Source organism: Hippocampus guttulatus, chromosome 3 (genome assembly GCF_054856545.1).
Source record: "Hippocampus guttulatus isolate MCC_2025c chromosome 3, RoL_Hgut_1.0, whole genome shotgun sequence".
Classification (NCBI taxonomy): Eukaryota; Metazoa; Chordata; class Actinopteri; order Syngnathiformes; family Syngnathidae; genus Hippocampus; species Hippocampus guttulatus.
In genome coordinates, this window is record NC_141263.1 from 13,793,634 (window position 1) to 13,821,414 (window position 27,781).

The window sequence follows — 27,781 nt, forward strand, 5'->3', positions numbered from 1 at the left end:
AAAGTGTTTGTTAAAATTAAAAGAAGAATAAAAACAGTAACAAATGTTAGCGTTTAATATATCATACACATTCAACTACTGGTAGCAGAAACACATATGACAAGGATTAACGCCCTCATAACTTTATTCATTAGGTGCATTACGCCACGCAATGCACTCTGGGAAACGAGAAAGAGATTCAGATTGGGCGGCAGTTGCTGTCTGGACTTGCTTTTTTTTTTTTTTTTTAAATCCAGGTATTTGCAGTGTAGCAGACCATATGACATGACATCAAGTCAGACTTCTTCGCAATGTCTTATTTTTAATAATAAAGGGATATAAATGTAATAAATATGTTTTAAAATTTGATTAATCAATTAAATGGAAAAACAAATCAACTGATTAATCATTTACTTCAGAAAAATACATAAGTGTAGCTCTAAAATTGAAAATTTTACACCGAATCCAGGTGATCGCTTTAAGTATCGGCCGATCACACTTATGGATGATAGGTATCGGGATCGGCAACTTCAAACCTTGATCGGAACATCGCTACTTTACAATAACATGTTCTATGCGGCCCCACAAGTCTAAACACGGTATTCTGATTATTGATATTGTGTTTGTGGAATATGAATTTAGCAGCAAAATCCAAAACCAGAAAACTGGTGAGCCGTGATTGGGCGTTACCTGAACCTTTAAGGCCGTATCTCACTCAGCGTCACAGGTTTGCGAGTGTGTGTGCAAGAAGCAAATGTTTCTTTGGTCAGGGGTCATTCAAGGGCACAAAAACGTACGGTAACATTCTGCATAGTTTTTCATTTTTCTCGTGGCACCAAAAATTTGAACATGATCACAGGCCACCGTCTTTGCAATAAATAAACATTCGCTATGTGCGCACACGCTTGAAAACTTTGGCCGCTCAGTGAGATACAGGTTTTAGGTACTGTGATGTCATGTTCCGTTATTTTGAGTTCTCCTGTTCCGAAATCCTGACAGCATCACTCTGTTCCGTACTAAACTTAAAAGAGCCAACACACACACTTTCTTCCCAATGGCTGTGCTGAGGATGAGCAAGCAGAGAGAGCTGCAGTGGAAACATAGCGCAGCTTAATCCACTGACCTACTCAGTGAGATAACAACAGGCACAGAACCTAAGGCTTTGGCGTGGGTCAACAGCAGGATTAGCTTGGGCTCCTTTAAGAAAAGGGGCCAGTATGTACACAAAAGAGCACAGACTGCCCTCCTTCTGTATGATTCGACATCAGCAAACACGAGCAATCACTGTGGGCAAAAATTTCGTTGACTTTGTACATGTGAACAATGGTTTGTTTAAATCCGCTATTGAATCAAACTTTTCGGCCATGTGTTATTTTCAAACATTACATTACTATCAGCCTTCCCGAAGTTCAGATACAGCACAGCCTCAAGGGAACAGATGTCACAAGACCATGTCGCAGTAAATCTGACTTGTAAAACAACAACAGAAATCGCTTTAATTGGGTGGTGTGGAGTTAGTAGAATTCCCCAACCATGTCTTGGGTGTTTCCCCAGGCCAGTTCAAAGGAGCCATTGACATATCCTGCTTTGTGGGCAACATCTTCATAGAGTTTGGAGAGGGCGGTGGACGCTGGCAGTTTGAAGGTCAACCTCGCGTTGACCGTCTTGGCACAAGTGATGTCCTGGATTATACACAGCACTCTGGGCTCCTCTGCGGCTTCTTGGATCTGCAACAACACAATGGGAAGACCGTCAGCGTGATTAAATGGTCGGTCCTAATTTTATATCCTGTGTTTATACTCTGTTAAAAGCTGTGGAAAGTTTGAACTTTATTTATTGCGCAATGCTTATTCAACATGAGACAGAACACACCTCAAGCCATGCCGTGTTACAGATCACACTTAAAACAAGTTGAGCGACATTTCTGAAAAACATGCAGCAGGTTTTCCAGCCAAATTCAAATGAGCCCTTGGCACAGAGATGACAGGTTTGGAGTATTTGACTTCACTCTCCGTTTGCATGTTACTTGTGATTGCTGAGGTTTTCCAGAGGTCTAAAATATTCAACTTTACACAGATCTGATGGGCTAGATTGCTTGAGCAGATATTTTGCACTTTGCGCACAATCGATGAATGATGTCATTGATCAAATCCACAAAAGAAGACATTCTCGTTCGCACACGCGCGCGCGCACACACGCACAAACACACACAGTTACGAAACGCCTCAACAGGAAAATATTGCCTCTAGTTACGAAAGAAATTTCAAGATACGAAAGCTAAAAATACAGGATGGGTTGCTACTCGGAGCTCTGAGTTTCCTGAACGCAACATACTTATAGCTACTCTGCGATTGGCTATTCCCGAACATCATCCTGGCATCCCATTGGGTAAGAGGGACCTCGACCATATGTGTCTGTGTGCCGATAGATAGATGTGTTTATGCAGCGTCTTCGTCATTCGCCTCTTGGGCCGCGAGGTGTTCCGATAGTTTTACATAAATGTGAATCTTCAGAAAAAGTGTTCACCAGTCGGGCGATCACTCACTCTGCTGATGTTTGCCTTGGATATTTTCTAACGAAAATACGCCAGGCAAAACCACTTCTGAGAGAAAACATGAACTACAGAGGGCAACAAACCATGAAGACGCAGTTAAAAGTTCAATGACCACCATTTTTATTCTTTATTCTGTTTTTTACATTATGCACAACCCTCATTTATTGTGTAATAATCGAATTTGTAACATGTATTTGTTCCATATTTTGATGCATTTTTATGCTCTAGAAAACATTTATGCCTGAATTTGGGGGGGGGGGGGGGGCTTGGAACGGATTAGGGCATTTAAATAGAAAAGGCATCTCTACTCACAAAATGTTTTAGTTAACAAATTTCTTTTTCAGGAGAATTCTTTGGGGTTAAATTGTTATTAATTTTTTTCAAATGCATTTCAGTGGATGTCAGTTGTATGGGAATTTTGGCTATTCATGGGCTGAGCCAGTCCTAATCCCCGTAAATAGTGAGGATTGACTGTACAGTTAACAAGTTGTTTCAACAGATTGATCCATCCTCTGAGCAGATATCAGTCTTTTTAAACTCAGTGATCGACTCCAAAATATTGATTGTCCAAAGCCTTTAGAATATGGGTTATGATGTCATGCTTTAAGAACCACAGTCCACATGTACATGGCGAAAAAAGAAAAAAAATCTGAACTTCCTGGTAGATGAAAGATGACAAAGACAGATGGTCATTTGGAACTTCAGGAGAAAGTTACATTTAACCCTAAATGACTTAAATTACTTGATTTATACAGTTAAATCCAGCAGAAACACTGGAAAATATTTCCCTTGGCCTTTGCAGCAGTATGCATACGTTTACTGGAAACTAACCAACCGCCACATACAAAAACCACAAGCACATACATTCAAGGTGTCAAACTATTCAGATGGTACAAAAATGTCACCATTTGAGAGAACTTCACATCCACACTCAATTTTGTTTACATTCTCAAATATCGAACTGGGCAAGATGCAAATGGTACAAGTACAAAAAAGGAATGTTTTTTTGAAAACATTGAACATTGATTGACGCTTTGTTTAAAAAGTAGGGGAAATACTTTGGCCACCAACCCTCTCCGTCTCAGACTATCGTGTTCAAGCAAGGTGGTTGAGAGGAGCTACAGGAAGTGACGCCATCATGATGCACAGCTCACATCATTCGCGAGCATACTGTTTGCTCACACTAGAGTAGGATGAAGATGGCACACATGGGTGGAATGTAGAGGCCACTACGCAAGAGTTTCTGCAGGAAATATTTTCTAATATTAGAGCTCAGGTGACGTGGAAAAGTTTGTTTAACTGCTACCCAAGAGGCTCAAGACTAAGTGAAGCAAGTGCTTTCCTACACGTTTAACCCAAGAACTTTGCTCAAAGGAATCAACTTACATTACAAAATAGTCAAGTAAAAATGCAAATTATTAAAAGAAATGTCTTAAGTAGTGTCGTAAGTTTGGCTTGAGAGTAGAACAACTTAAGTCTTAATATGTGGACAAGCGGCAATTACACCAACAGGATGTGAAAATGGAAATTACTATGGGTTTGGTTGAGCCCTTGCAACTTGAACAGCTTCCTCTCTTCTGCGGGAATGACTCAATCTCTGTTCTCCTTCCAAAGGTGTGCCACAAAACCTTCGTCCATATTGAATTCGATTTTTAAAGTAATAATGTCAAGAAACCAGTAGTAGTGTGCTGCAACTAGAGAATTGGTCTTTTAATGTACTGTATGTCTATTTGTTTCAAACTCTGTAAGTGCTAATGCAAACTACTACTGTCCCCATGCGACCACATACAACTAGCTACCAACATGCTGACGACCAGAGTTCAAAGCACTGCACACGCAAGGCAAGGCAAGGCTACTTTAGCAATCCTCTTCATCTCCTCAAAAAGACTGTCTGCAACTCCAAAACATATCCTAATAATATAGAACATAAACATGGATGACATATGCAAAGCATGTGAAGTTAGACTGGTGCATACGAGACTCATGTTTGCGGGGGAAAAAAAGTGACTCGTTGAAGTAGTAACGGGATTGATCTTCACCTCTTTCATGATTTCGCAAAATGCGTATCGTAATCGTGGCACAATACGAGCGCCGTGTTCTATAAAGGGCGCTGCAGCTGACAACACACAAGTGTATTACGAGATTAAAGGTTATTTTTGCCATGGATATAATCACTGGGTGTCAACATGACACACACACACTCACACACAGAGCGACGCAGCACAAATCAACTTTTTTTTGTTAAGTACAACTATGCCTCATTCAAAAGGCAGTAAAGAATATTAACAGGCATAGCAATAAATGATAACTGAAAAGAAATGGAGCAAAATGCTACAAATACAGAAAAGCAACCAAACTTCACAATGAAAGTGAATAATACTTGGGCACACACATATTCTAGTTGACATTTGCCAATGATAGCAGAAAATTCAATGAAAACAACAGTACAGTAACTCTACATTCAAATATCTAAAGAGGGCACTGAAATAACCCCAATAACAGTTTTGGACCTGCACGTGGGACACATTGCAAAATCTGATGTTGGCTGGTCACGTTCCATTTGTAGTAACGTCATTCCATTGCTTTTTAAATTGCATCAGACATTAGAGCAAGACACAGGTTTCAGGTTTCCATTGGGTTAAGATTTCAAAGAAAAAATCAAAATGGATTGTTTGTTTTCTACAAGTTGTATTGTGCCTAATCCTGTGCATAAATCAAACATAGCTTTGTCAAATTATCATAAATATTGAAGAAGAAAAAAACTTTCGAAGCTTTTGTTATGAGATCCACAGCTTTGTTACTGTTTTATCTTTCAGGGATTTTTCATTCTCCTGGGTTTAACTCTGGCTTTTTAGATTAATTTTCTGAATTAGTGGCTGGCTTGGTGACTCACGGAGATAATATAATGACAATAGGTGAGTTTAATATACATATGAATCTCCCGACGGAACCACTTACCGTGGCGTTTCAGACAATAGATACTTTTGGTTTCACGCAGATAATAGACGAAGAGACCCACAAAATATTCGGTACTTACCGGGGGTTATCAACCTCAAATGTTATGGTACTACTGTATGCGACTGCTATATCTGACCATTACTTTAAAACTATACTAAACTAACTGTAAAATCTGAGGTCTTAGTTTAAGGCCATCCTTGTGACCACCATCAAAGGTATATCAGCTGCAATCTTAGCTCCAACCACGACTGCCCTCTCTGAGCTACTGCCTCTGGCAGCTGCTTCCTTTTCTTCTTATAAGGGTTCGATTGATAATCTCACAAACGATTTCAATGAGGTTTTGTTAAATGCGCTCGACACAGTTGCAACATTCAGACTGAAAACTCATCCCAAGAGGCTTAGTCCATGGTTTACAGACGAAATGCACGCACACAAACAATTTATGGAGGAAGCTTGAGCGCAAATGGCGTGCGACTAAACTCGACGTCTTCCATCAGGCATGGTAAGAAGCACTTGTTTTAACCAAAACTAATTATCTCTCAAGAATAAGCAGCCTCAATAAAAATAAGCTGAAATACGTATTTGATACAGTGGCTTTGCTACCTAACGCTAGCTTTAACTAACCCGCTCAGTGGCTGTAATCATGTGTCTTGCTGAGATTAAACAATGGATGACTTAATTTTTCGCTTCTTAAACCCGATCAAAAGGAGATTATGATAATTGGCCCTGCTTGGCATCGGAACCTTATCAAGGACACTACTCTCATCCTCGATAAATGTACTATTACCCAAAGTGATTCAGCAAATTAATCTCGGCCTTATATTTCATTCAACGCTCTTTCTTCAAACGCAAATTAAGCATAAAAGCTATATGCCCGTGAGTATTGTAATGTCGTATGTGTGTCTACATGTGTTGCTGCACCATTTGTGTTTAGATATCTGTTGCTAAAAGGGTTAGAAACCGCAACTCTGAAGTGATTCATTAGGCTATCTACTGCGTTTGCCTGGTATGTGAGAATGAAGCTAGCAGACTTTCCGAAGGCAATTACGTGGATGTTTTAAATACACAACATTTTCTTAGTTGTTTGGTGTGAGAGTGTCAGAGATGTTCACTCAGACAGTTGAACAAACAGATTCAGGAATAGATTGTCTTTTCTGCCGGCAGGAGGCGCAGTTTTCTATGAGGCCACTCCGTGTGCGCTTACCAACTGACACCTGCAACCTCTGCCGGCCTTTTTATTGATTGTGTATGCAAATTACATGTGATATATCAGAAAAACACTCCCTTCTTCACATGTCACACCTCTCAACCCAGCCCACCCATACGCCCCTCAGAGGCCAAAACATCTCTCGGCACAAACAATGGCTTATCATGCTGCCCTCCCGAAGTTGAACCTTCCTGCCAACATTATCAGTTAATGAGGACTTAGCTTTATTCAGCTCAAGTTGGCCCTTTTTTCTGTGTGCTCCATTGTGTACAAGTTGTGAGAACATACCGTTCGAGGTCAATCAAGCATATACTGAAATGAAACTTTAAAACATGATATAATTAAGTTTGTAAGTTGAATTTTAAGTCACAATAAACAGCCTGAAGCATCTTTTTGAAGAATTATTCACTATCCACCAAACTGACTTGTTGTGAAATGAGTTGTGTTCGCTGCCACCATCTATCGTTTGTACCTCAAATATTTTATCACAAGTCAAATCAAATCAAAAATTAAAGAAATAAATAAATAAATGCCTGAGCAACAGCCTATAATACCTTTAAACCTCGCAAATTATTCCCTTGTAAGTCAAGCTATCACTCTACTACAGTATTATGCAGATGAGCAGTACTCTTATGAATGGAGTAAGACAGAGCCAATAACTAACAAGACTGTTTTTCTTCAGTGTTAATACCTTATTGAAACTAAGTGCTGTAATTTGTATACTGTCTGCAAACATGGATGCAAACAATAGAAATAAGTCAAACAGAGCTGAATAAACAAGGCTAAGGACAGAATTAGGTAGTAAGCAGCTCCATTTACCCAGTTACAATTACTTGTCTGAGAAGTTTCAATGCAATATACTGGTCCTTTATTCTGTTGAGTATTTTTGTTGAGAAGAAACGCTACTTTTATTCCGTCACGGGGAGCTGAATTCGGCTCTGTAATTTTATTTGGTTCATCAAAGCGACTTGAGCCACGTGTGCTGTCACGTGACAATCCAACCAAAACAACTAGTGACGTTTGACTCCATTTCAAATATTAAACAGAGCCAAGAAGTTACACATTCACATACAGTTTCTGTGGCTCGACACAGAAGCAGCATTTTTAATGTGTGCAATTTATGTCATGCACGGCAGAAACAAAAGCATGGAAGATTCGCAGTCACAAGCAGCAGAACGCCCATCTCCTCACATTCACTCAATGTTGACCTTACACTCGGGATGTCCCGACCACGCTTTTTTATCACACGAGTCCAAATCCGAGTCCTTGTTTTTAAATATCTGCCAATAAAGATTCCCAACTGATACTTGGGCATTGCATTAAGAAAAAATGTGTGTGCATGAGATATTTCTAAAATTAATACAGAAATATACATTTGTGTTTATTATGTGAGGCTTTATATACAAGGTGCCAAGGTGCCCATATAGTCACTTTACAATTATTAAAGATTATTACAAGGGCAGTTGATAAGACATCTTAACCCTGATTTGTTTCATTCTAATTAGTGTTTATTAACATTTGTATTCACATTAATTTTTTTGTGTTTCAGATGTGTTTCAAACCTGCCATTGACAATATTTACATGCTCGCGTCATTGAAAGTGATGGTGGCGTGAGTGATGTCTCACCAACGTTTGCTTGCTTTGTCGATGGGGTCGTGCGTGTTGCTCAACTTGGCGAGAGTGTCATGAGTGTGTTACTCAGCTTCTTTTCTTTAGCGGTAGTGGCGCTTATCGAGTCACAAAGTCACCATCCTTCAAATGTTTTGTAGCGCGACAGAAGTGTCAGCAAATTGCTTTCCACAGCGAACGTTTTCAAACACATCTGACAATGTTTTTTGGACCAAACCGCCGAATCATTTCCATGCTTGGGATGTGGACTCATCCATATTTGAAAAAATGTTGCGTTGCCTTGGTTGCTGCCAGAGTGATGTGACTGAATCCTGGCCACTGATTTGCAGAATCAAGACTTAATAATAATAATGCATCCGTTTTTCGTGCCACTGTTTTGGACACTCAAAGAAGGTTCACAGTGTATACATTGTTCATACACTCACACATTCACGCTCTGGCGGTGGCTGCACAACATAGTTTACCATTTCAATATAGTAAATCACGCACACCCTGTATCAGAAACAAATGCATTTGAGGGGTAGGTATTACAGCAGCGAACTGTACTGTAACATGATAAAAAAGTTTAAATTGAAGATGCACTGAACCCACAAAAAACTAAGTCATAATATAGAGACGGACGACGATAATTAATTACTGTTGTGGTCGAAGTGATACTGTTGGGTAATATCGAAAGTTTCACATTCCTATTTTATATTTCTGTCTATTTGACATTCACAATCTGATTCTAAATAAGTAAATCAGAAGTTCCTGACCTTACTCCGTACGTGAGCATTCCCCCCTCCCCCTCACACGCTAGCACGCAATTTATGAGGACTGCTGACATTGTCTTCTACATATAGCTTTCTTTTTTTGTTAAATTGTAGATTCTTCTTCTCTACTTTTAGTTAATTATATGGAGGACTACTTTTAACTTTCACTTGAGTAATTTATTTTCCAAGAGTAACAGTACCCTTCAGAATATTTTAGCCCACGTCTGGCTAAAGAACAGCTGATCGCCCTCAATCGAGGCTGCAGAATCGCTTTGGGAGATACTTTGATCGAGCAAAATGCATTCGAGATCACGTCTGGGTGTTATATCCTGAAGAGGACTGCTGTCATTTTTCCAAAATGAGCCTGTCTTGTTCATCTGACACACCTTGGCGAACACATTGCGAATAAACTTACTCTCAAAACAAGCCGTGACATGACAATAAGAGATTCTGCGCCGTTTTAAAAGTACCGAATTGCACTTTTTCAATTTGGATGCAACGCTTCTAACGATTAGTAAAGTAATTATGTTGCCAATGTATGAACTTATCAGACGACATAAGCTAATCAGAGAGCTACTGCGACTTGTAAATTGATTAACAGTATTTGTGAATATCGTCGTGGCTATTACACAGTGCTGTACTTATTTTAGTCATTGAAATGACACTAAAGCTGCTGTTTAGTTACACGAACTTACTTTGTCTTCAGTGTTGTGCTGCTAACGCCAATGTTAAGTTAGCCATGTCACGATAGGCCGTCCAAGTCATGTTGAGAGGCTAACAGCTAGCAGCTAAGTTAGCCTCTAAACAACAACCAACCTCCCTTTAACACCTTAAAGCGTTCACATCACACGCATGTATTTTTGCATTCTAGGCGTAAAGTAAGGATGACAGGTTAATTATGCGATCCGGGCTGGGTCTTGGATCGACTCACCTCTTTGCATACGAACTGGTTCTCCTCGCTGGGCACCATTTCCATTTGTGCGACACTTTAGACAAGCCGAACCTGGACAAGGATGTCAGCGAAAGAACTTTGCACACGTCAGCTGCAGCATGGTTAACGTCCTGTTGTTTTGACTTTTCCCAAGCCTGTAGAGCCGAGTCACACTTGTCCGAACTTGTAAGTTTATCAAAGTGGTATGAAGCGCTTTTCCACTCCCCAAAGCGTCAGCAGCGCTATTGAGAAAAATGGCCGGTGTGCTCCTGAGCCAGAGTTCGTTCAGACACTGTTGACGTCACGCCAGTGTGCGTGACGTACTAATGTGCCTTTGATGTTTCAACTGTACCTCTCCTTTTTACTACATTTTATGTTAAAGATTTTGTGTTTATACATACAATAATACTACTAATAATAATCAGGAATTTCATGAATTCAACTGTAAATCTTAAATTTCGCCACTAGGTAGCGCAACTGCACTCTGGCTGTGATTTTATTCCCAGAAGTCGTTTCATTCTACCAAGAGCTGAATCCTGTACAATCAGGGCTCTGCAACCTGCGGCTCGGGAGTCACATCTGGCTGTTGCATCACTGTGTTGGCTTGGAAAATAAGTAGCAAGTATCTAATTTTGATTTACTTTTAGTTTTTCAAATGCTCTTCTAAATTTGAAAATGATAGTGCTCTTGTAACATTAAAATAATTGATTGGATAATTTGACTTTGGCTTTAATTTCATACTCAACTCAACTCAACTGTATTTATAGAGCACTTTCAAACAGCCATCGCTGCATACAAAGTGCTGTACATGGAGCAATTAACATATACAACAAACAGTAAAGCAAAGACGGTAGAAAGCATGCGAGAATGACTTAAATTTAAAAGTAAGCTTCAATCAAGCATCTTTTTTTCAGAGTTTAACATATTGTTCATACATGCAGAGATCAAACTTTGTGTTGCCTGAAGCAATTCATTGATTTTATAATTGCAGTGACTCTTTGTTCATTCATATTTCAGTTACTTTGCAGTTGCTGTTGCTCTTTTATGCTTTGGTACTTTATTCTCTCATATAGGATTGATGTCTCACAGTATTTAAACGCTACATCGATCTTTCTAGCAGTCAAAAGTGGCAGCTCTCTTCTGTGTGTTCTGCATCCACTCTGCTCTCAGTAGGTACTTTGTATTTTTGTAGATAAAGACTTTTACTTCTCAACTTCCATGTCATGTCCGCTTTTGTAACCAAATTCCGCTCCTCACATGACAGAAAGTGTTACTGTATATAATTAAAGATGTATTGTTAGGTGTATGCTGTATATATGCGGTGTTATCGGGACTTTCGATGGCAAAAGGTTTTGTGGTGCTCTTTTTTTTTTTCTTCTTGAATTTCTTTGGACCGTCACAGGATGTTTGTTTCTTCAGATCTTGTAGCCTACTTCACTTTATCTGACATTCTTTTTACGTATGATTTCTCAATTCAATAAATATGGTGCTAGGGTGTTGCCTGTGGGGGTGGGGGGGGGGAATTACTTTTTCATATAGAGCCAGATAGGTTTTAATTTAATTTAATACATTCTTTTGTATTTCCCTGGGTTGTCTCTGTGTGATATTAAATTTGGTTTGATGAACTGAAACCTTTGTTTGTGATACATATGCAAAGAACACAGCAATCAGGAAGGGGGCAAATATTTTTACATGGTGCTGGATCTGATGTACTCACAAGAACACATGCTTTATTCGTACTCACAAGAATACATGCTTTATTCTGTTTTATGAATCGCAACAGGTGGACACACAGGTTTATTTTACCTCATGCCATCTTATATGAGAGCATTGAATTGTTCTGTCAGTGCACATTAGTGATGGGCAAATGAAGCTTTTGTGAAACATTGAACTACTTTGGCCACTTGTTTTGAAAATGGGTTCATTACTTGGAGCGTCAGTTACAATGATCTCTGCTAATGGAAAAAGAAGGTTGCAGTGGTTTAAAACATCTTTGATTTGAAAAATCTTTGACGCGCGCAACTAAAGACTGAATATAATGTTCTATTCACAAATAGAGATGAATGCGTGCATTGTGTTATTGATGAGAGACTTCTGAGAAGAAATGCCATACAGCACTTTGTAGTTCAGCTGTGCTTGTGTTACTTTGGCAGGTGGTGCTTACGTGTGATGGCGAACACTCAATTTTTTTTTTTTATCCTCTCAATTTCTCCACCTTGATTCAAGGCTGTATTAGCTGTATAAACATTTAAGAAATATATTCGAGGCTAATTAGGTGATCAACAAACAAACATTGAGTAACAGACACGTATGTAAACTTAGAATACACTGAGCATTAATATCTAAAGTCACAATTTTTTTGGGTGGCGAATTAATTATTCTTTTGACTCCTGGCGTTCTTTGTGGGGCTTGACGGTTTCCCACCACTGAGTACAATAAAGAATGAATGTTTTCTTGCACTGATGTAAATACAGTGGCAGGGAAGCAGTAAAAACACCAGAGGTGAATTGGTATGCAAATTTATCGTACATGCAATATGTATGTTTTACATTTACCAATTGAATGCTAGATAGAGATACTGCAGATAAATGGTGATCAATGAATATTGGTATTGCACGCATCCTGAGCAGTATCAGCCATAGAGAGGTCAACAGCTTTTCACACCTTCATAAACTGGATCAACTAGTTTGCATGAGGTATTACTATGAACGGTACGAAAAGATTTTCACCCATTACAGCAAATGTCAATTGAACACTTTATTGCTAAAGTAATTTATGTTTTGAGTTGTTAGAACATTACATAAACATCTTGAATCAAAAGAATTGTACATTTCTATAGGTTGTGTTTGGGTTGTACAGATCGACAGACATTATTCATAAACAAAACTTCACCACATCAGAGGTCCTATCCAATTTGTAAGTATTTTACCATTTCCACATTTTTAATAACAAATAACGTGACGTAATAATGTATTTCCACAAATAGTGCCATTTCTATAAGATAATTTTTTACTCAACTGCAGATATGGGGAAAGTACGGATGCCTTTATTTGTCCTCACGACACAAACATGGACACACACAACCTTGTGGAATGATTAAAGGGCAACCACAGATATGTATTTTTTATCTTTAAAAAAAAAACACAATCACAAGTAGAACAAGTATTGTCACGGAACAAATTAAAATCGTAGGGTCAGGCCACTTCGATTTTTCTCATTAAAAAAGGGTGTGCCTATTTGAGCAAGTTGTTTATTTGTCTTAGGCACTATTTGAGGAAATACAGGCGTGTACTATCTTTCAGTTTCATCCACTGACCAACAAAGTAGAGCCAGACATGTGGCCTTTAGGGAATAATATATTCGCAAACGTACTTTTTCAAACTGCGACACACCTCGTCGTACCACTTGCCCTGTGCGGCCACTGAAAGAGACACACAGCTCTCCCGCTTGCTTCCTGTGGGCTGCTTCTTGGAGCGGTCCCAGTTGAGATAGCTGACAGGTTGACTATTGACGTCAACGTACTGGCCTTCTTTCACTATGTCGGCTACGCCGATCCAGAAGTCCTTGGAACCTGGAGAACTCCTCTTGGCATAATCTCGAAGGTCATTGTTCTCCATGGCATCTCGCGGCGTCGCAAGAGTTCCTCCTTGCGCGATGCAGTCTTCGTTCGCCTCATGGTAGTGTTTGGGTTCCTCAATGGTGAGATAGCACTTCCTGTGAACTTTGATGCCACGGAGGCAAACTGAGAACAGAGACGATGTGTTTCAACGTTCATTTCAAACGATAACACCTAGAGGAGATACTCCTGGGTACCAGTAACATGTGGTGAGGCTCACGGCTGGGGAGGCACTGACATTAAGTCAGATTTACAAATGTATTAAACATAACAAAACAAAAATAGTGGTTTAAAGTTAAATACAACTGAGCTGCACCTGATGAACATGAATTGCTCTTTGCAAATTAAGTAAGTAAAACATAAAGCCCCAATTGTTGTCTAAAAAAGAACAGACTCACAAGGACAACGAGTCCAGAGACATTATTTTTGGGTGAGTGGTACCTGTTTGCAAGGCCTGCATCTCTTTTAGCAAATTCACTTCCCGCCACAACTTCTCAAGCTGGCCCTTGACATCATCATCCTCTGCAGCTCCCCATATAAGAAGGAAATATTATGTAAGGTCAATATGAGCACACAGTTGACATTGTGCCTGATGAGTGTGCATGGTTACCTGTTGCTCGAGCTGACACGGCCTTCCTGATGCGAGGCGGGCGTCCGGAGATGGAGTGAAGCAAAGAGAGGCACAGGACGACAAATGCGGGAAGGCCCAGACGTGCCATTTTGAAGGCCGCGCACAGTACTACACCTTGTGCTCCCGTGAAACGGCTCAAAAAGTCTGAGGACGGCGCAGCATATAGTAGCTCTCTATGTGCTGTTCTGGAAATTGCGACTGCATTGGTCCACATGGTGTTTTTTTTTCCAAACATGGGGAGGAGGTAAGGGAGGTGTTGGCGTGCAGGGACAAATAATGTCTTCCTTGTGTTGGAATTTGGGAGAAATGTTGACTTGGGACACGGTGCAGTGAGCACTGTGTCCTTTCATTTGACAAACTAGAAACATTAACTGTTTGGTACTTCCTTTCGCTGCCATATTTGGATGTGCAAGGTCTGCTTTTGACAAGCAACAAATGTCATCGTAAACTTGTTAGTCAACCCAAAAACCCGAAAACAAAATCAAGACTTTCAGTCAACAAGGGTCTCTTTTTTTTCCATTTGTGCAAGGCAAGATTTGTGGGGATACTTTTTCATTCATTCATTCATCTTCCTAACCGCTTATATCCTCACTAGGGTCGCGGGGGTGCTGGAGCCTATCCCAGCTGTCTTCGGGCAGTCGGCGGGGGACACCCTGAACTATCCATCCATCCATTTTCCGAACCGCTTGATCCTCACTAAGGTCGCGGGGGGTGCTGGAGCCTATCCCAGCCGTCTTCGGGCAGTAGGCGGGGGACACCCTGAACTACTTGCCAGCCAATCGCAGGGATACTTATTGTTTTGATATTTATTTGTTTTCCCGCCCTTAATAATTCTTTGCTATATTATTAATTGTTTTAAGTTCAACATATTTTAAAGGAAATAGGTCAAATTCGGTGTGATTTTTCATAAATGTGTGACTGTGGGAGTGGGGCAAAAGGGTGTCTAACATGAGTCTCCTTCAAGCTAGGACCACCCGTTTTATGTTTAATTCACTCTATCCTTCAAAATAAACAGCTATATGTAATGATTTCTTAATTGCATTTTGTTCTATGTATTTATTGTTACTTTTATTTTTTTTTTTACAATATGCTGTACGCTGCTTTACCCTATCCTGTTGGTACACTTAAAAGTTCCCTCTGTGGATCATTAAGGGTTTACTTAATTTCATCCTATTTTATTGACATACAGCTACACAGTGAAAAAACAGCTCTGCTTTACGCCAGGTATAATTTTTGATACATCTCTTGTACTGGCTTTTATTGTGTACTTGCACTGAACATTATGGCAATTGAGTGAATACTAGGCACATTTTGAATTGATACTGATGCGCACTTTACATCTATTTTTTTAGCCATCCTTTTCAATTACACTAGCGTTTCTCCTCATTGGGGTCACTGGTGAGCAAGCTGTAGCGTATTCTAGCTGACTTTGGATGCAGCCCAGACTGGTCGACAGTCAATCAAGGAACATATAAACAAACAGTCATTCATAATCACATAACAGACGATTTGGAATTTTCAATTCAGTGAACCTAATGCATGTTTTTGGACTGTGGGAGGAAACCAGACTGCATACTTGAATAAAAATGACCCAGTCCATCTCAACAGTGGAGTATACGTAAGAGCATCCAGACAACCTTGCTACAATTGTATTTCTTTCTTTTCTTAAAATGACAACTTTCTCAGTTGGCTATTTTGCAGCTCCATTTATTTTCATGTAAACAAAGTCCACAATGAAAGATTGCAAGACTGGACAGAAGTAGTCAACCACAGGTAAGGAACAAAACACTGAATACTGTACTTTTCTTTTCCTCCCCCAATTAATTATGACAATACGTGAACACAAACATACGCACACATACCAAACAAAGCATGCACCTTTTCCTTTTCTCTTACAAACATTCTACTCAATACTGATATGGATTTTGAAAGTGACTACCTCCAGTACATGAAACACATTTCTTATGTATAGAGAGGTAATTTGTCTCATACACAATATTTCCTTTCTATGTTAGTTTTGATTTCAATAAGCTGATGGAATCTTCAACAGCTTGTTTTCAATGAGCTGGCATTGAAAATACATCCAGTCATGTGAAAAGCAATTCAAGTTTTATGTTAGGCAAATTTAGGAAGATTACATATGGTACTTTGTCTCAATAAGTCATCAAGGTGGTTGTGGTATTCCCTGCATTTGATGGCGTTTCTAATTTTGACTGGTTTGTGTTTATTCTAAAAATAAGCAATCTCTCAGGCCATGTTTATTTTGAGGCACCATAAAGTAAATACAGAAACTTTGGTCAGACAAGTAGTAATAACTCTTCCCAACTGGCAGTCTGACTGAAGAAATCATCGTCCGCTGAGATATTTTTACAGATATTTGGATATATTTTCGTGTCTCCTATTTATTGTGGTGTCTTTCCAAATAAAAGTCTTGCTGGATCCCACTTTTTTAAAAAGCATTTCCTTTTATGTTACCAGGTAACAAAACTCAAGTGGATAAAACTTGGGTCATAAATCTGATTTTCATCAATCCAATTGCTGTGTAAATGTATTAAAATATCTCTAAATGTCATTCCCAGTGCGTAATGTGATTAGTTTTGGTGACTTTTAATCCTCTGGATACAGATACATTTGTTTTCCTGGTAGCCTGACATTAAGGGAAAACATTTCAAGTATCAAACACAAGGCACATGTGATCCCATAATACAATGAGGTTGGCACCTACAGGGATGCTTAAAAATAATGCTCGGCATATATGCATTTCTACCACCACAATGACCTCATCTTTCATCACAAAGTACAAGGGAGGAAATCTTTAACCATATTTTTTATTGAATTGATTGACTTTGTATTCTAAAATTGACTATTTGTTAAATGGTTTTCGCACGTCAGCAAGGTTAAGTGCATATTAATCTGTTATGAATTAAATGTATTCACTAGATTGTTGCAAAACTAGAAAACAAAACAAACCAAAAAAAAAAAAAAAGAGATGCACTTCGTCCTTTGCACATGCATAAAAGTGAGCAGGTCCTTTTCCGGACTTTCAATTGCAAGTAACAGCAGGAAACGAGCAAGATGAATACTTACATGAGTACATTACATGCACAAACACTGCACAACTCTCTCAGCGTGATCCTACAAGGTGAACCCGTAGGGGACGTCTCATGGCATTTTAGGTTAGTACTAATGGATAAAAGGCATGCGCTCTTTGCTGTCATTGTCCCCCTCAGGCTCCTCTTCTTCCTCCCCTGCTTCACTGGTCTCAGTGCTGTCACTGGCCATCTGATGGGGGGAAGGGGAGGAAAGGATTTATTGGTCCATCGGTGACCCGATAGCGAAGTACGCACTCAACACAAAAGTACACTGACACACTAATTTAGAATACAGCGCTTCTACATTTGAATCGAAGTGTTTGTTTTTTTGGGGCTTTTTTTTTTTTTTGGCATTCATTATTTGTTTTTCATCCGATATGGTTGTACAGTATACAAACAGTACACAGTGGTACCTCGACTTCCAGTATGAGTGGACCTTACCTCCAAGTGTTTGTGATACGAGGTATCGTATGGTTGACGTTTTGACTTGATTTGCAAGGAAAAGTTTAAAATGCAGAATAAATAGGTCAACTTGTTTAATACCACTCTCAGTTCAGATTTACTGTCTACGAACGGTTTACTGAACATGAAAAGGAAAAGAATTAACCTTTAGCAGGTTTTAAAAGAGTTATTTTTTTCATGAAAGTCGTCCAGCTTACTGCCAACACAAAATGCAAAGCGCCACAGAAGGGCAAATAAAACTAGCATCCATGTTACGGTGTTATATCCTTTTAAATAACAAATATTTGAACATATACAGCGCGGCAACAAATGTGAAAACAAACAATACATGCAAATATATTTCTTAGCCTCTGCAAAGATTGACTTCTACTACAATCGACCCCCACATCCTCTTGGTTCACCATCCACGGATTTGTATACTCATCCATTTTTTCTCAATATTTTTTCATATTTTTTGGGGAGGCAGGGGGTTCAAACTTTTTTTTTGTTATACAGTAGAATAACATACAATTCGTCATCAAAACTCTCCTTTTTTTTGGTATTCACAGACCGGCCCCATCCGCATCCCCCAAAAATGGGGGTTGACTGCACTACACTGAGTAACTGTGAGCATCTGAATCGCTTAAAATCCGAATGTACATATCTTACTTCACCCTATTGGGAACCGCACAATGCATAATTCATAGGGCACAAACTGTTTAATTCGTTACATTCTAATTAATTCTGTTGAGATTTTGCAAATTTGTATAAAATTAAAATGTTTAGAGTACTCTTTTTTTCTCATTAAAAACATGCTACAAAAACTTTTGTCTCTGGTGGACTGAAATGGATTCATGACATTCCCATTCACTTCCAAGGGGGTAAGATGATTTGAGAAATTAGTGTTTTGAGTCAACAGTGTGGTCAAGGAATGAATTAAACTCATGAGTCAAGGTACACTGTATAATAAACTAAATTTCTGAAGACTTATGTGCATCGGCTAAGTAGATATGTAAATACATCAACATATCAGTCGTTAAATGTTCTGTAAAGCGCTTTGTTACATCTGTAGCTGTTGTGAAAGTGCTGTATAAATAAAGATGTAGTGTATTGTGCTATAAGAATGAGTTATAGAGTTATAAGTGAGAAATTGCTATTACCAAGGGAGTAGGCGACTTCTCGACATCCAGAATGAGTTTTCCAATATTGCCTCTGTCGTGAATTCTCTGCATGGCCTCCTTAACCTGACAAAAAAGTAAATGTCAATTTGTGTTGTTGTTTTCATAAAATGTAGAGGATGTAGCTAGTCATCATCTGTAATGTAATCAATAAAGCCACACAGCCAACGAAGTATATTTATCAATATGGTTGGACGTAAAATCAAATCAATGTGCAGTGCTACAGTAGTAAACGTATACTGTATCTATAAAAGCAGTGTGTAGACCTGAATTGGAACATTACCTCCAATGATCGGGATAACACTAATCCTCTCATACTATTTATAGTCCAGAAAAGTACCGGTTAGTAATGTGGGGGTCACCATGGCAATGACCGAGACACAATTCTCTTTATTAAGGCAAATGTACCATTTGAATGGTTTTCAAGATTTTTATTCTCAGATAAAATTATGAAATGTTGTTGGATCAAAGTTGTGTTTACTTTGCTGTTCAACTCAATGAGGGGAAAAATTCAGACATGATACATTTTCTTTATCTCATTCTTGGGACATAACTGAATGTCTGCCTTTGTTTGGAAGTATTTGGGTCTCATAGACTCATTTGTTGAACATAGCACCGGCCAAGAGTGAAAATAGGCTAAAAACTTTGCCTCATGCATTGTTGCAGGATAGAATATTCAGATGAATGCATTATGTCACAAACAAATACAAAATCATCTTACAGTGACGTGTTGGTATTTTTTTTAATTCAGAATTTCTGATGAAGGTTGATAACCGTAAAAAAAAAAACCCCTAAGTTACGCAGTTTCCGGTCGCATGCAATAACGCACGCAGCTTTTCATTACGGCAGCAAGAAAAGGTTACCATCGTCAACACAGACACAATCAGGCTGTAAATTTTCCTTCCAGGCATATGAACAAATGAGGCCCTGACAATGCATCCCACGCCATTCTCCCCCTGCTCCCTGACAAAGCACCCCTCACCCCCACCCCATCCACCCGCTCAAAGAATGGTCACCGCATTTTGCCAAGGTTTAACAGCTTAAACAAAACACATTTCTACCATGATTGCTGCTGAACCAAGAAATCCATCTCTGAAACATTCACGCTGTAGAGAATGTGAGGGATTACATTTCATGAAAAAAAAAGGACTTCATTTATTTTTTATTTGATTATTTATCATTGTTCGAGTATATGGTGCATATAATGTACATCCAGTAATTGGAGTTGGGAGGGCAAGTGGGTATGCTGTACGATGGAGAGACGGGACACTGAGCGTATTTCTGGCAGTGTGAGGCAAAGGTGTTTTCGGTCCGGCTACTCGTGATTTGGGATGAAGTGAATGATGTGTAGTTGATTGGTTTTCATGTGGGAGCGGAGTAATTGTGCAGCAGAAAGATTCACAACCTACCCAGCGTCTGTGGGACAACGTCTGTAGCTGACAGCATCCCACACGAAATGCAGAGTGACATCAGCCAATTTGCTGTCCATGATGTGTACAGCGGTATTTTTGAGAGGGGAGGTAAAAATAAAGAACTAAAATTGTTGTTGTACAAGTGTGCACACCCTCGAGTCAGCACGCACCTTTCACCATTTAGGTGCCTTTCATTAACCCCAAACGAATATTGAATTAACAGCAGAAGCCTGGAGGTTTTGCGGTAACAGTGACTAATACTTGTCCAGGCGACAGCCCACATTAAAAGTTTTGAAATGATTTAGACTGGTCAATATTTTTCTCACACAAAAAACTGCCATTTGAATTGGAGTGTGTGGAATTTTTATGCTGTGCACTATATTTGAAAATGTTCACTGCTTTTTGTTATGGGGTTGTGCAGTGGTTCACGAAGCTTACTTTGTGTAATCCATGTCCTAGTCGAGAACCTTTGACTGGCGGCTAGTCCAGGATGCAGTCTGTCTTTTGCCCTAATAGTCTCCTCCCCTTGCCGCAACCCTGATCATGATTAGTGGCATTGATTGATGTTTTACAACAGACCTCTTCAATTTGATTATGACTCTTACCTCCTCCAGAGCCCACAGAGAATCGACCACTGGCTTGATCTTCTTTTGGTCGTAGAGGCATAAGAGTTTGTCCATCGCCGATTTCACCAAACCGGATCCTCCCTGCCTGAAGAGGAGGTTGGGCAACGAAAATCCTGCCATGACTTTGTTCTCCTCATACAGTTTAATAGGGTTCACCTTCTCCACCTGCCACCACTTGGAAGAAATAACATCATGTGTCAGAGAGATACAATTTAGTTGAGAATTGAGGGTTTCATTTGTGATGGTTTGAAGGGGCCATCCGCTTTCAAATGACGATGACAAACGGAATTTGTGACTCACAGATTTTGCAAAGCTGAAGAAACTCTTTGTCTCCCCAGTTACCATGTTCGATGCGCCTGAAAAAACAAAAATAAAAGGATTGTTGTGTGCTATGCAAATGGCTGGGCAAAGGTGACTGGACAATAACAAGCAAAGCATGAAGACTGAAGAGGGGAGAGGACCAATTGGCACCTCTAGAATTCAGGGTCCGTGCAAGCATGCCTTTGCAATATAACTAGCACTAATCGTTAATTGGCTGGTAATTGCGCTGGTTAATTCATGAGGTTTGACAAGAATTAAAGTGATTAACGGGCTGGATAAGAGGCTCAGCTGTGACTGGGAATATTTTTATTCCCAGGATATGTTTTATGTATGGAGCATAACTAATTCAAGCTCAGACAGGTGAGAGTCGACCGGGTTTTTCATCCAAACAACAAGTTAACGACCACTCCTTTCACAAGAGTGCAAACTTCAGTCTGCTTTTTTTCCCCCCTATAATGAATAAAACAGTGAGACAGAACAATAAGGGTGCACATCTCTCTAATAAAAGAAGATTTGATAGGTTTCAATACATGGGATTGCGATACAACTCAAGGGACAGTTCATCAAGTGTTATGACTCGATTCAGTTCGATTTAGTGGGATTACGATTCGTGCACAGCCCTAGTTATGGCTGGTAACCATTCAGGGTGTACCCTACCTAATCCTGGGGATAAGCGGATCAGATGATGGATGGATGACTTAAGTATTGTTTTGGTTTTTTTTTTTTAAAATACATTTTCCTATATTTAAGATCAGGGTGTGATATTGAAAGTGTCCATAATGTTACAGAGGCTTACTATGACAAATATACTTTTTACAGTACAGTTCTTACCATAGAGAATGTACGTTCCCAGTGGCCTCAGCAGACTGAGGCCTTTGCCTGTGTTTTCCCCACATAGACAGTCCAACACAATGTCGACTCCCTCTGGAGATAACCTAAAGCAGAAGGAAAGCTAAGGTTCACTAGTGGGAGAGGAAATAATGAAGTCATCATCAAATGTATAACAATAAGGATATATTGTTTAAATTAAATCTGTATCTAAATTAAATATTAAATGGAAATGCATTGAATTTAAAAGCTCAACATAGCTGAACTGTACGTGGGCAGTGATTCTTGTAAGAGTCTACTGGAGGTGCTCATAATACCACACTTTGACGATCACAACAGGGTTGCATTCTGTTCTATGTTAATCACAACCACACGTGATCAATAGCCCAAAATGAAAATGATTAAAAGCGGGCTATAAAATGATGAAAGGCATGCCTGTCTCCTAAATTCCTTAAATTCTGCTTTAAGACCTGGACACCTAAAGTCCTTGGTGGTCTTGTGATTCCCTTTTGGAAAGACATACGCATTTGATTGTACTTAGGTCTTGATCCTGTGTGGAATGTGTGGTGCAGGGGGATGAAAGGCAAAATTAATTCATGACCACTCTTGATACGCAGGCAGCAAGCATGAAATAATAGGTAATTGCAACTTCAACCTATATACTCTTCCATCTACTGTATATACCTGTGTTTAGGTATATGATTGTATTAACGGAAAAAAATGTATGAATTGGAACAAGCTGTAAAATAATCCCTCAATTTCAAAATCCAGGCTATCATGAGTCGGCCCCTGATTGGCTCAATTGCAGACCTCCACAGCACTACTGGGATTAGTCCTTTGTTGCCATAGGTACCATGACGACAGACCACTCGACAGGCGAAGTCCATGCTATCACAAAAAGCAGCCAATTCCTGATAGTTTTGAAAATAGCACAAATACAGGCCTCATATTAAGATGCTGTAATTCAAGCTTACTTTTTGACTTCTTGTATGTAATCACCGTTTCTATCAAAGAGATGAGTCACAGAATCTCTGATAGCGGAATGTTTCAAACTTGAGGCGATCCCAAAGACGATGACATTAGGTACAGTGGAGCACAGCTGAGCCACAGCTTGACCCTGAAGAGAAGAATGACATGTGCAACTGTTGATCAGCATCTTCCAGTATTAATGCACGAGTGGAATGCACAATTCCATATGAAATCACTTTCATCCATTTTATACGGACTGGTTTATTTCTCAATAGTTTGTAATTGGTAGCATCCTTTGGAACCCTACAGTGACTGGGTTAATGAACATTTTATCCATCCATTTTCCGATGCGCTTATACTCAGAAGGGTCGCTGGTGGTGCTGGAGCCTATCCCAGCTGTCTTTGGGCAGTAGGAGGGGGACACCCTGAACCGGTTGCCAGCCAATCACAGGGCACACAGAGACGAACAACCATCCGCACTCACACTTACGCCTAGGGACAATTTAGAGTGTTCAATCAGCCTGCCATGCTTGTTTTTGCAATGTGGGAGGAAACCGGAGTATCCAGAGAAAACCCACGCAGGCCCAGGGAGAACATGCAAACTCCACACAGGGAGGCCGGAGCTGGAATTGTACCTCTGCAATGTGAGGTCGACACACTAACCACTGGCCCACCAGGCTGCCATGAACATTTTAGTAAAGTGTAATATCCACCGGTGAATTGTATTTCATTGTTTTATTTTATTTGCGTTTCATCTTGTCTGTTCGGTTGTTCTTTTATTATGTCATTCTCACCCATGTTACAATGCTAATGCTAGCTTGTATTGCTACTAGAAATTTGCTAGCGCTGGTATTTTGTGGAAGCTGGATGTGCATTCTCTGTGACGACTTTTTGGCACTATATGGATTTTCATATTCGTGTGCATGCTCGTAAGTGGTAATGGCTTTGGTCAGAGACTCCCCACTTAAACCTGACTACAATGGTGTCGGTAGACTTATTTTAGGGAGGCTGAAACCTCCACTGCGCCTCTCCTTCCTGGCGAGAGCTACACTCTTTCAATATTATTTTTTCTAGATATACACACACCCACTTTCTCCGATGAGACAGCGGGATGCTCGATCCTCGCCCTAGGCGCCGGCCTCGGTCAGTGACAGACCATTCAGCAGCTGTTTGTCTGTGATCATCATTTCTCAGAGGACTGCTTGGTGAACCCTGGCCATTTTTCATTGTACGGGTGTACCAAATAATGTGGTACATGTCCGACATAAGTTGGAGGACGTTTTCTGGCCTGTATGAACCAATAGTTAAAGACAATGACTTACCACAGCACCCCCAGCTGAGTGCACCAGCACCGACATACCCGCTCTGAGTTTGGCGATCTCAAAGAGCATCATGTAGGCAGCGACGAAGTTCAGAGCAAATGCTCCGGCCTCCGCAAAAGTCATGTCATCTGGCATTTTGTAGACAAACTCCTCTGGTGTGCAGACAACTTCTGCCCAGGCATTGTAGTTAGCAAAAGCCATGACTCGGTCTCCTATCTGAGAGAAATATGTCACATACAGAGATGGCACAAGTACGAAATTGTGGACTTAAAGACACAGTAAAGGTGGATTTAGAGATTTGTTTCTAAATACATTATGGATGTCTGAAGATAAGTGCTGAATACACATGCAAAGACTGAGAACTACATAGCATTCAATTGTGAAAATGTGGCATTGGACTGTTTTCACCATTTCAGTTTTCCTAATGTTTTGTAGGTGTGGCTGTTGTTGTTGCTTGTGAGCAACCTTCAAATGGGTCCCAAAGCGGCTCCTAAAGCCGCAGCAACCCGGGTACCTGCAGCCCGAAGGCACACCCAACACCGCTTGGAGGTCATTCCCGAGTTGGGCTGTAAGTGTGGCTAAAACTGTGTCTAGTTAGGCATCAACGGTTATCTGGTGCAAATGTGATTTTTTTCATCTAAATTTACAGCCAGTGCATGAACACAAGCTTTGTACCATCATGGACACTTTAGTGGGCCTCGTTGTCACATCGTGGAAAAACTCTGCCACAACCCGGTGCAGTCATCGGAGGCTTTAAGCGGTTATATTTTCATGACTCAACCATGTGGTTACTGTATGTCAAGACATAAGAAAGACATTAGACGACTGATGCCTCATCATCTCAATTCATCAAGATCGCAACTCCAATTGACTTGACCTTTCTCAGTTTTTTACATCATGTCATCATTAGTCATCGTCACTAGAATGTTCAGATATTTTTCAAATGTAGGGATTTAAAGTAAAAAGTCATGGGTGAAACTCAAGTATATATAGTACAAAATACAGGTACCTGAAAATTGCATGTATGCACAGTACAAGCACATGCATTTTGTTTGTGCAGACAGGCAACGCATGTATACTCGATGTACTGTGCACTAATGAATTGGATAAACTTTATACTCTGGTCATATTTGTGTATTCCTGGCAGGAGAATGCTTCAGTTTGACGTACCTCAAAATTTTCTGTGCTTTCTCCCACAGACTCCACAATCCCACAGCATTCGAAGCCAGGAACAAGAGGGGGTTTAGGAGGACTATCAATAGTCCCCTGACGTACCATCAAATCCAGGAAGTTTAAACCACTGAAAAAATCCAATACATTGCATAACTGTGTGATAAATAATGTTTCATAGTGGAGTCAGGTTATTTTTCTTCAATCAACTAACTCTATGCGATGGACAGAATTTTTAATGCTCAAATAATTGACTCATCAGTTATTATGGGAGGTAGTCCAATGCCCGAGTGGTTAGCACATCTTCTGTCTCCCAATTCTGAGTTTCTGAGTTAAAATCTTATCTTATTGTGGCTCCCCCAGAGATAAAAAATAATTAGTTTTAATTGATATGAGTATTCATTACGGATGCACCGATATCACTTTTTCCAGAACGAGTGCGAGGACAAGGATTCAAATCTGAGTACAGTACTTGTCATTCGAGTACTGCTTCTTAATAATGCATTATGTTTTGCAATTCTGATGTTTAAAAAAGTGTTTTATTTTAATAAAATATTGTTCAAAAACATACTTTTCTTAAAAATGGGACAAGTAGCACTCAAAAAATAACATTTTTTGAGCAACAACTTGTCATAACTGACATTTTATCATCCAATTGCATGCTTTTCTAACAGTCTTGCAGCTTGGCACATTAAATGTAGCCTGTAACATAAGGTATGTCAGTTATGTGATGATTTACCCTGAACACTAGGTGGCACTGTGTAAAAGGAGTACATGCAGTACAGCATATAAGTGACAAAGAAGAATGAAGACTCCTCGAATATACAGAATATGGCTGTGATGTTACCTCTGTGTGTTAAGTACAAAATAAAGTGAGTAAAATGAAATACAAAACTGTGTCTTGTGAATACTACAAGTTCTAAATGAAACTGTGACAGGACAGGTGAAGTGATACTTTATCACACCATTCTGATGACATGATCAATGTCAGATTTTCTTTGCCTTAAGTTTCAGTAACTGGTATCGGCAGCCTCCAATAGTACCCGATACCTAAAATAGATGGAAAACTGGTGTCGGTACTCGCCCATGCCTACTCAGTGTGATGCAATTCTACACCCCTGCATCTACACAACCAATAACAAACTTATTGCTACATGAATACCATCAAGTGAACATTATTATCGTTGTAAAGAAATGGTGATACTCTGTTGAGCCTCATTAAATCGTGCAAGTGTACAATGTTGTGATATGTTCAGGTCGTTATCAGTGGTCGCATGTTTCCCATGATGATCATGTTTATGCACTTGTTATGGTCAATGAGTCATGGGCTCTGAATGAAAGGCCACATTCATCACTCATGCTCTCTCTGAATACAAAAGATTACATTTGTATTTTTCCAGACTTTGTCACCAGTTAGTCTACAAAAGCCAACTGCAACCGTTCCGATAAAAAATATTCATGGTTGGACGGGATTTAAATGGGTTTCAAAACGTCAGTTTGCTGTCTATTGATGGCCAACATTGGGGGGGAAAGACCTGTGGCTTCCAATGCGATAGTAAGATATGATGTGTTGACCAGTGATTTAAAAACAACAACAATAATAATAATGAAAATATAGCAGTGATAATGTGGTCATATTTACCATGCCTTAACGCGTATCTTCACTTCACCACGTTGAGGCTCGGGCATCATCTTCTTGGTCACTCGGAGTTTGTTGAGCCCTCCAAAGCTTGACAACATCACCGCCCGCATCTCTTTCACATTCGAGGAAGATTCCCCGCTTCCCGGTTTCTTCCCCGTGCCTCTCTCTATCATGCGCTCGGTTTCCTCAGTCATATCTGCTCCCTCTTGAGCCATGTCGGAGCCCGGCTGTTTGCGTCTCTCCGCGCCTCTTCACGGCTCACTGACGTGCTTTGCAGCCTGCAAACGTGGCGTTGTGCACGGCAGCCCGGCCTCACTCAACCCGTCGTGCGATCCTCCCATCCACTCACTCATGCTTGTCCAAACCCGGATGATCACGATGTTGTTGTTATCATCATCATCTCAGCTCGTGGTTGAGCTCCATCAATTAGTCATTTCAATGAACTGGGCGTAATTAGCGGTGCGTGTGTTCGCTTCAGCGTCCAGTGCGCCATCTGCTGGAAAAGACGCCATCTGCAGTTTC

The 27,781-nt window shown here is 40.0% G+C and overlaps 3 protein-coding genes, 1 long non-coding RNA gene and 1 pseudogene across 7 annotated transcripts in view; 2 read left to right on the forward strand and 3 right to left on the reverse strand.

Annotated features, from left to right (window-relative positions):
- The window catches only part of usp47 (ubiquitin specific peptidase 47), a 26,383-nt gene extending 16,098 nt beyond the window's left edge, over nucleotides 1–10,285 (reverse strand). Inside the window, exons 1-2 of the mRNA XM_086106915.1 lie at nucleotides 10,012–10,285; nucleotides 1,512–1,706 (exon numbers count right to left, since the gene is read on the reverse strand). Coding sequence (XP_085963041.1) covers nucleotides 1,512–1,706; nucleotides 10,012–10,056 — 240 coding nt within the window. The 5' untranslated portion in view covers nucleotides 10,057–10,285. The remainder of the gene's footprint in view (nucleotides 1–1,511; nucleotides 1,707–10,011) is intronic.
- On the forward strand, nucleotides 1,609–26,488 carry LOC147207559 (uncharacterized). The gene is made up of 3 exons (XR_015100428.1): nucleotides 1,609–1,747; nucleotides 24,883–25,015; nucleotides 25,647–26,488. It is a non-coding gene; the product is annotated as an uncharacterized LOC147207559 (long non-coding RNA).
- LOC147207560 (uncharacterized) lies at nucleotides 5,397–6,114 on the forward strand (annotated as a pseudogene).
- Nucleotides 13,038–14,493, reverse strand: clec3a (C-type lectin domain family 3, member A). 2 transcript variants are annotated; one of them, XM_086106807.1, is made up of 3 exons: nucleotides 14,238–14,493; nucleotides 14,069–14,149; nucleotides 13,038–13,753 (listed from the first exon to the last, which is right to left on the reverse strand). In XM_086106807.1, exons 1-3 carry the CDS (start codon nucleotides 14,491–14,493, stop codon nucleotides 13,356–13,358), a joined length of 735 nt encoding a protein of 244 aa, XP_085962933.1. In that variant the 3' UTR covers nucleotides 13,038–13,355. The 2 variants fall into 2 exon arrangements, with proteins under 2 accessions (XP_085962933.1, XP_085962934.1); XM_086106808.1 differs by having other exon boundaries at nucleotides 14,069–14,155; nucleotides 14,238–14,421.
- On the reverse strand, nucleotides 15,950–27,736 carry vat1l (vesicle amine transport 1-like). Of its 3 annotated transcripts, XR_015100427.1 has the most exons (11): nucleotides 27,260–27,736; nucleotides 25,618–25,747; nucleotides 24,448–24,663; nucleotides 23,131–23,273; nucleotides 22,160–22,263; nucleotides 21,308–21,363; nucleotides 21,164–21,181; nucleotides 20,987–21,092; nucleotides 20,820–20,918; nucleotides 18,952–19,035; nucleotides 17,492–17,540 (listed from the first exon to the last, which is right to left on the reverse strand). XR_015100427.1 is itself a non-coding variant. In XM_086106916.1 (9 exons), exons 1-9 carry the CDS (start codon nucleotides 27,472–27,474, stop codon nucleotides 17,442–17,444), a joined length of 1,242 nt encoding a protein of 413 aa, XP_085963042.1. In that variant the 5' UTR covers nucleotides 27,475–27,736; the 3' UTR covers nucleotides 15,950–17,441. The 3 variants fall into 3 exon arrangements, 1 of the variants encoding a protein (XP_085963042.1); XR_015100426.1 differs by having other exon boundaries at nucleotides 20,987–21,181; XM_086106916.1 differs by lacking the exon at nucleotides 20,820–20,918 and having other exon boundaries at nucleotides 15,950–17,540; nucleotides 20,987–21,181.
- Nucleotides 27,737–27,781: the final 45 nt, after the last annotated feature.

Bases quoted from the DNA above. Each gene is read 5' to 3' on its own strand.
- clec3a (XM_086106807.1), bottom strand. From the start codon at position 14,493: ATGTTTGGAAAAAAAAACACCATGTGGACCAATGCAGTCGCAATTTCC. The intron at 14,150-14,237 runs GTAACCATGCAC...GGGGAGCTGCAG, and splicing joins CGTGTCAGCTCGAGCAACAG to AGGATGATGATGTCAAGGGC. The intron at 13,754-14,068 runs GTACCACTCACC...CTCTGTTCTCAG, and splicing joins GATGCAGGCCTTGCAAACAG to TTTGCCTCCGTGGCATCAAA.
- vat1l (XM_086106916.1), bottom strand. From the start codon at position 27,474: ATGGCTCAAGAGGGAGCAGATATGACTGAGGAAACCGAGCGCATGATA. The intron at 22,264-23,130 runs GTAAGCTTGAAT...CTTCTGCTTTAG, and splicing joins TACATACAAGAAGTCAAAAA to GTTATCTCCAGAGGGAGTCG. The intron at 17,541-18,951 runs GTAATAGCAATT...TCCCCCCATCAG, and splicing joins AGAAGTCGCCTACTCCCTTG to ATGGCCAGTGACAGCACTGA.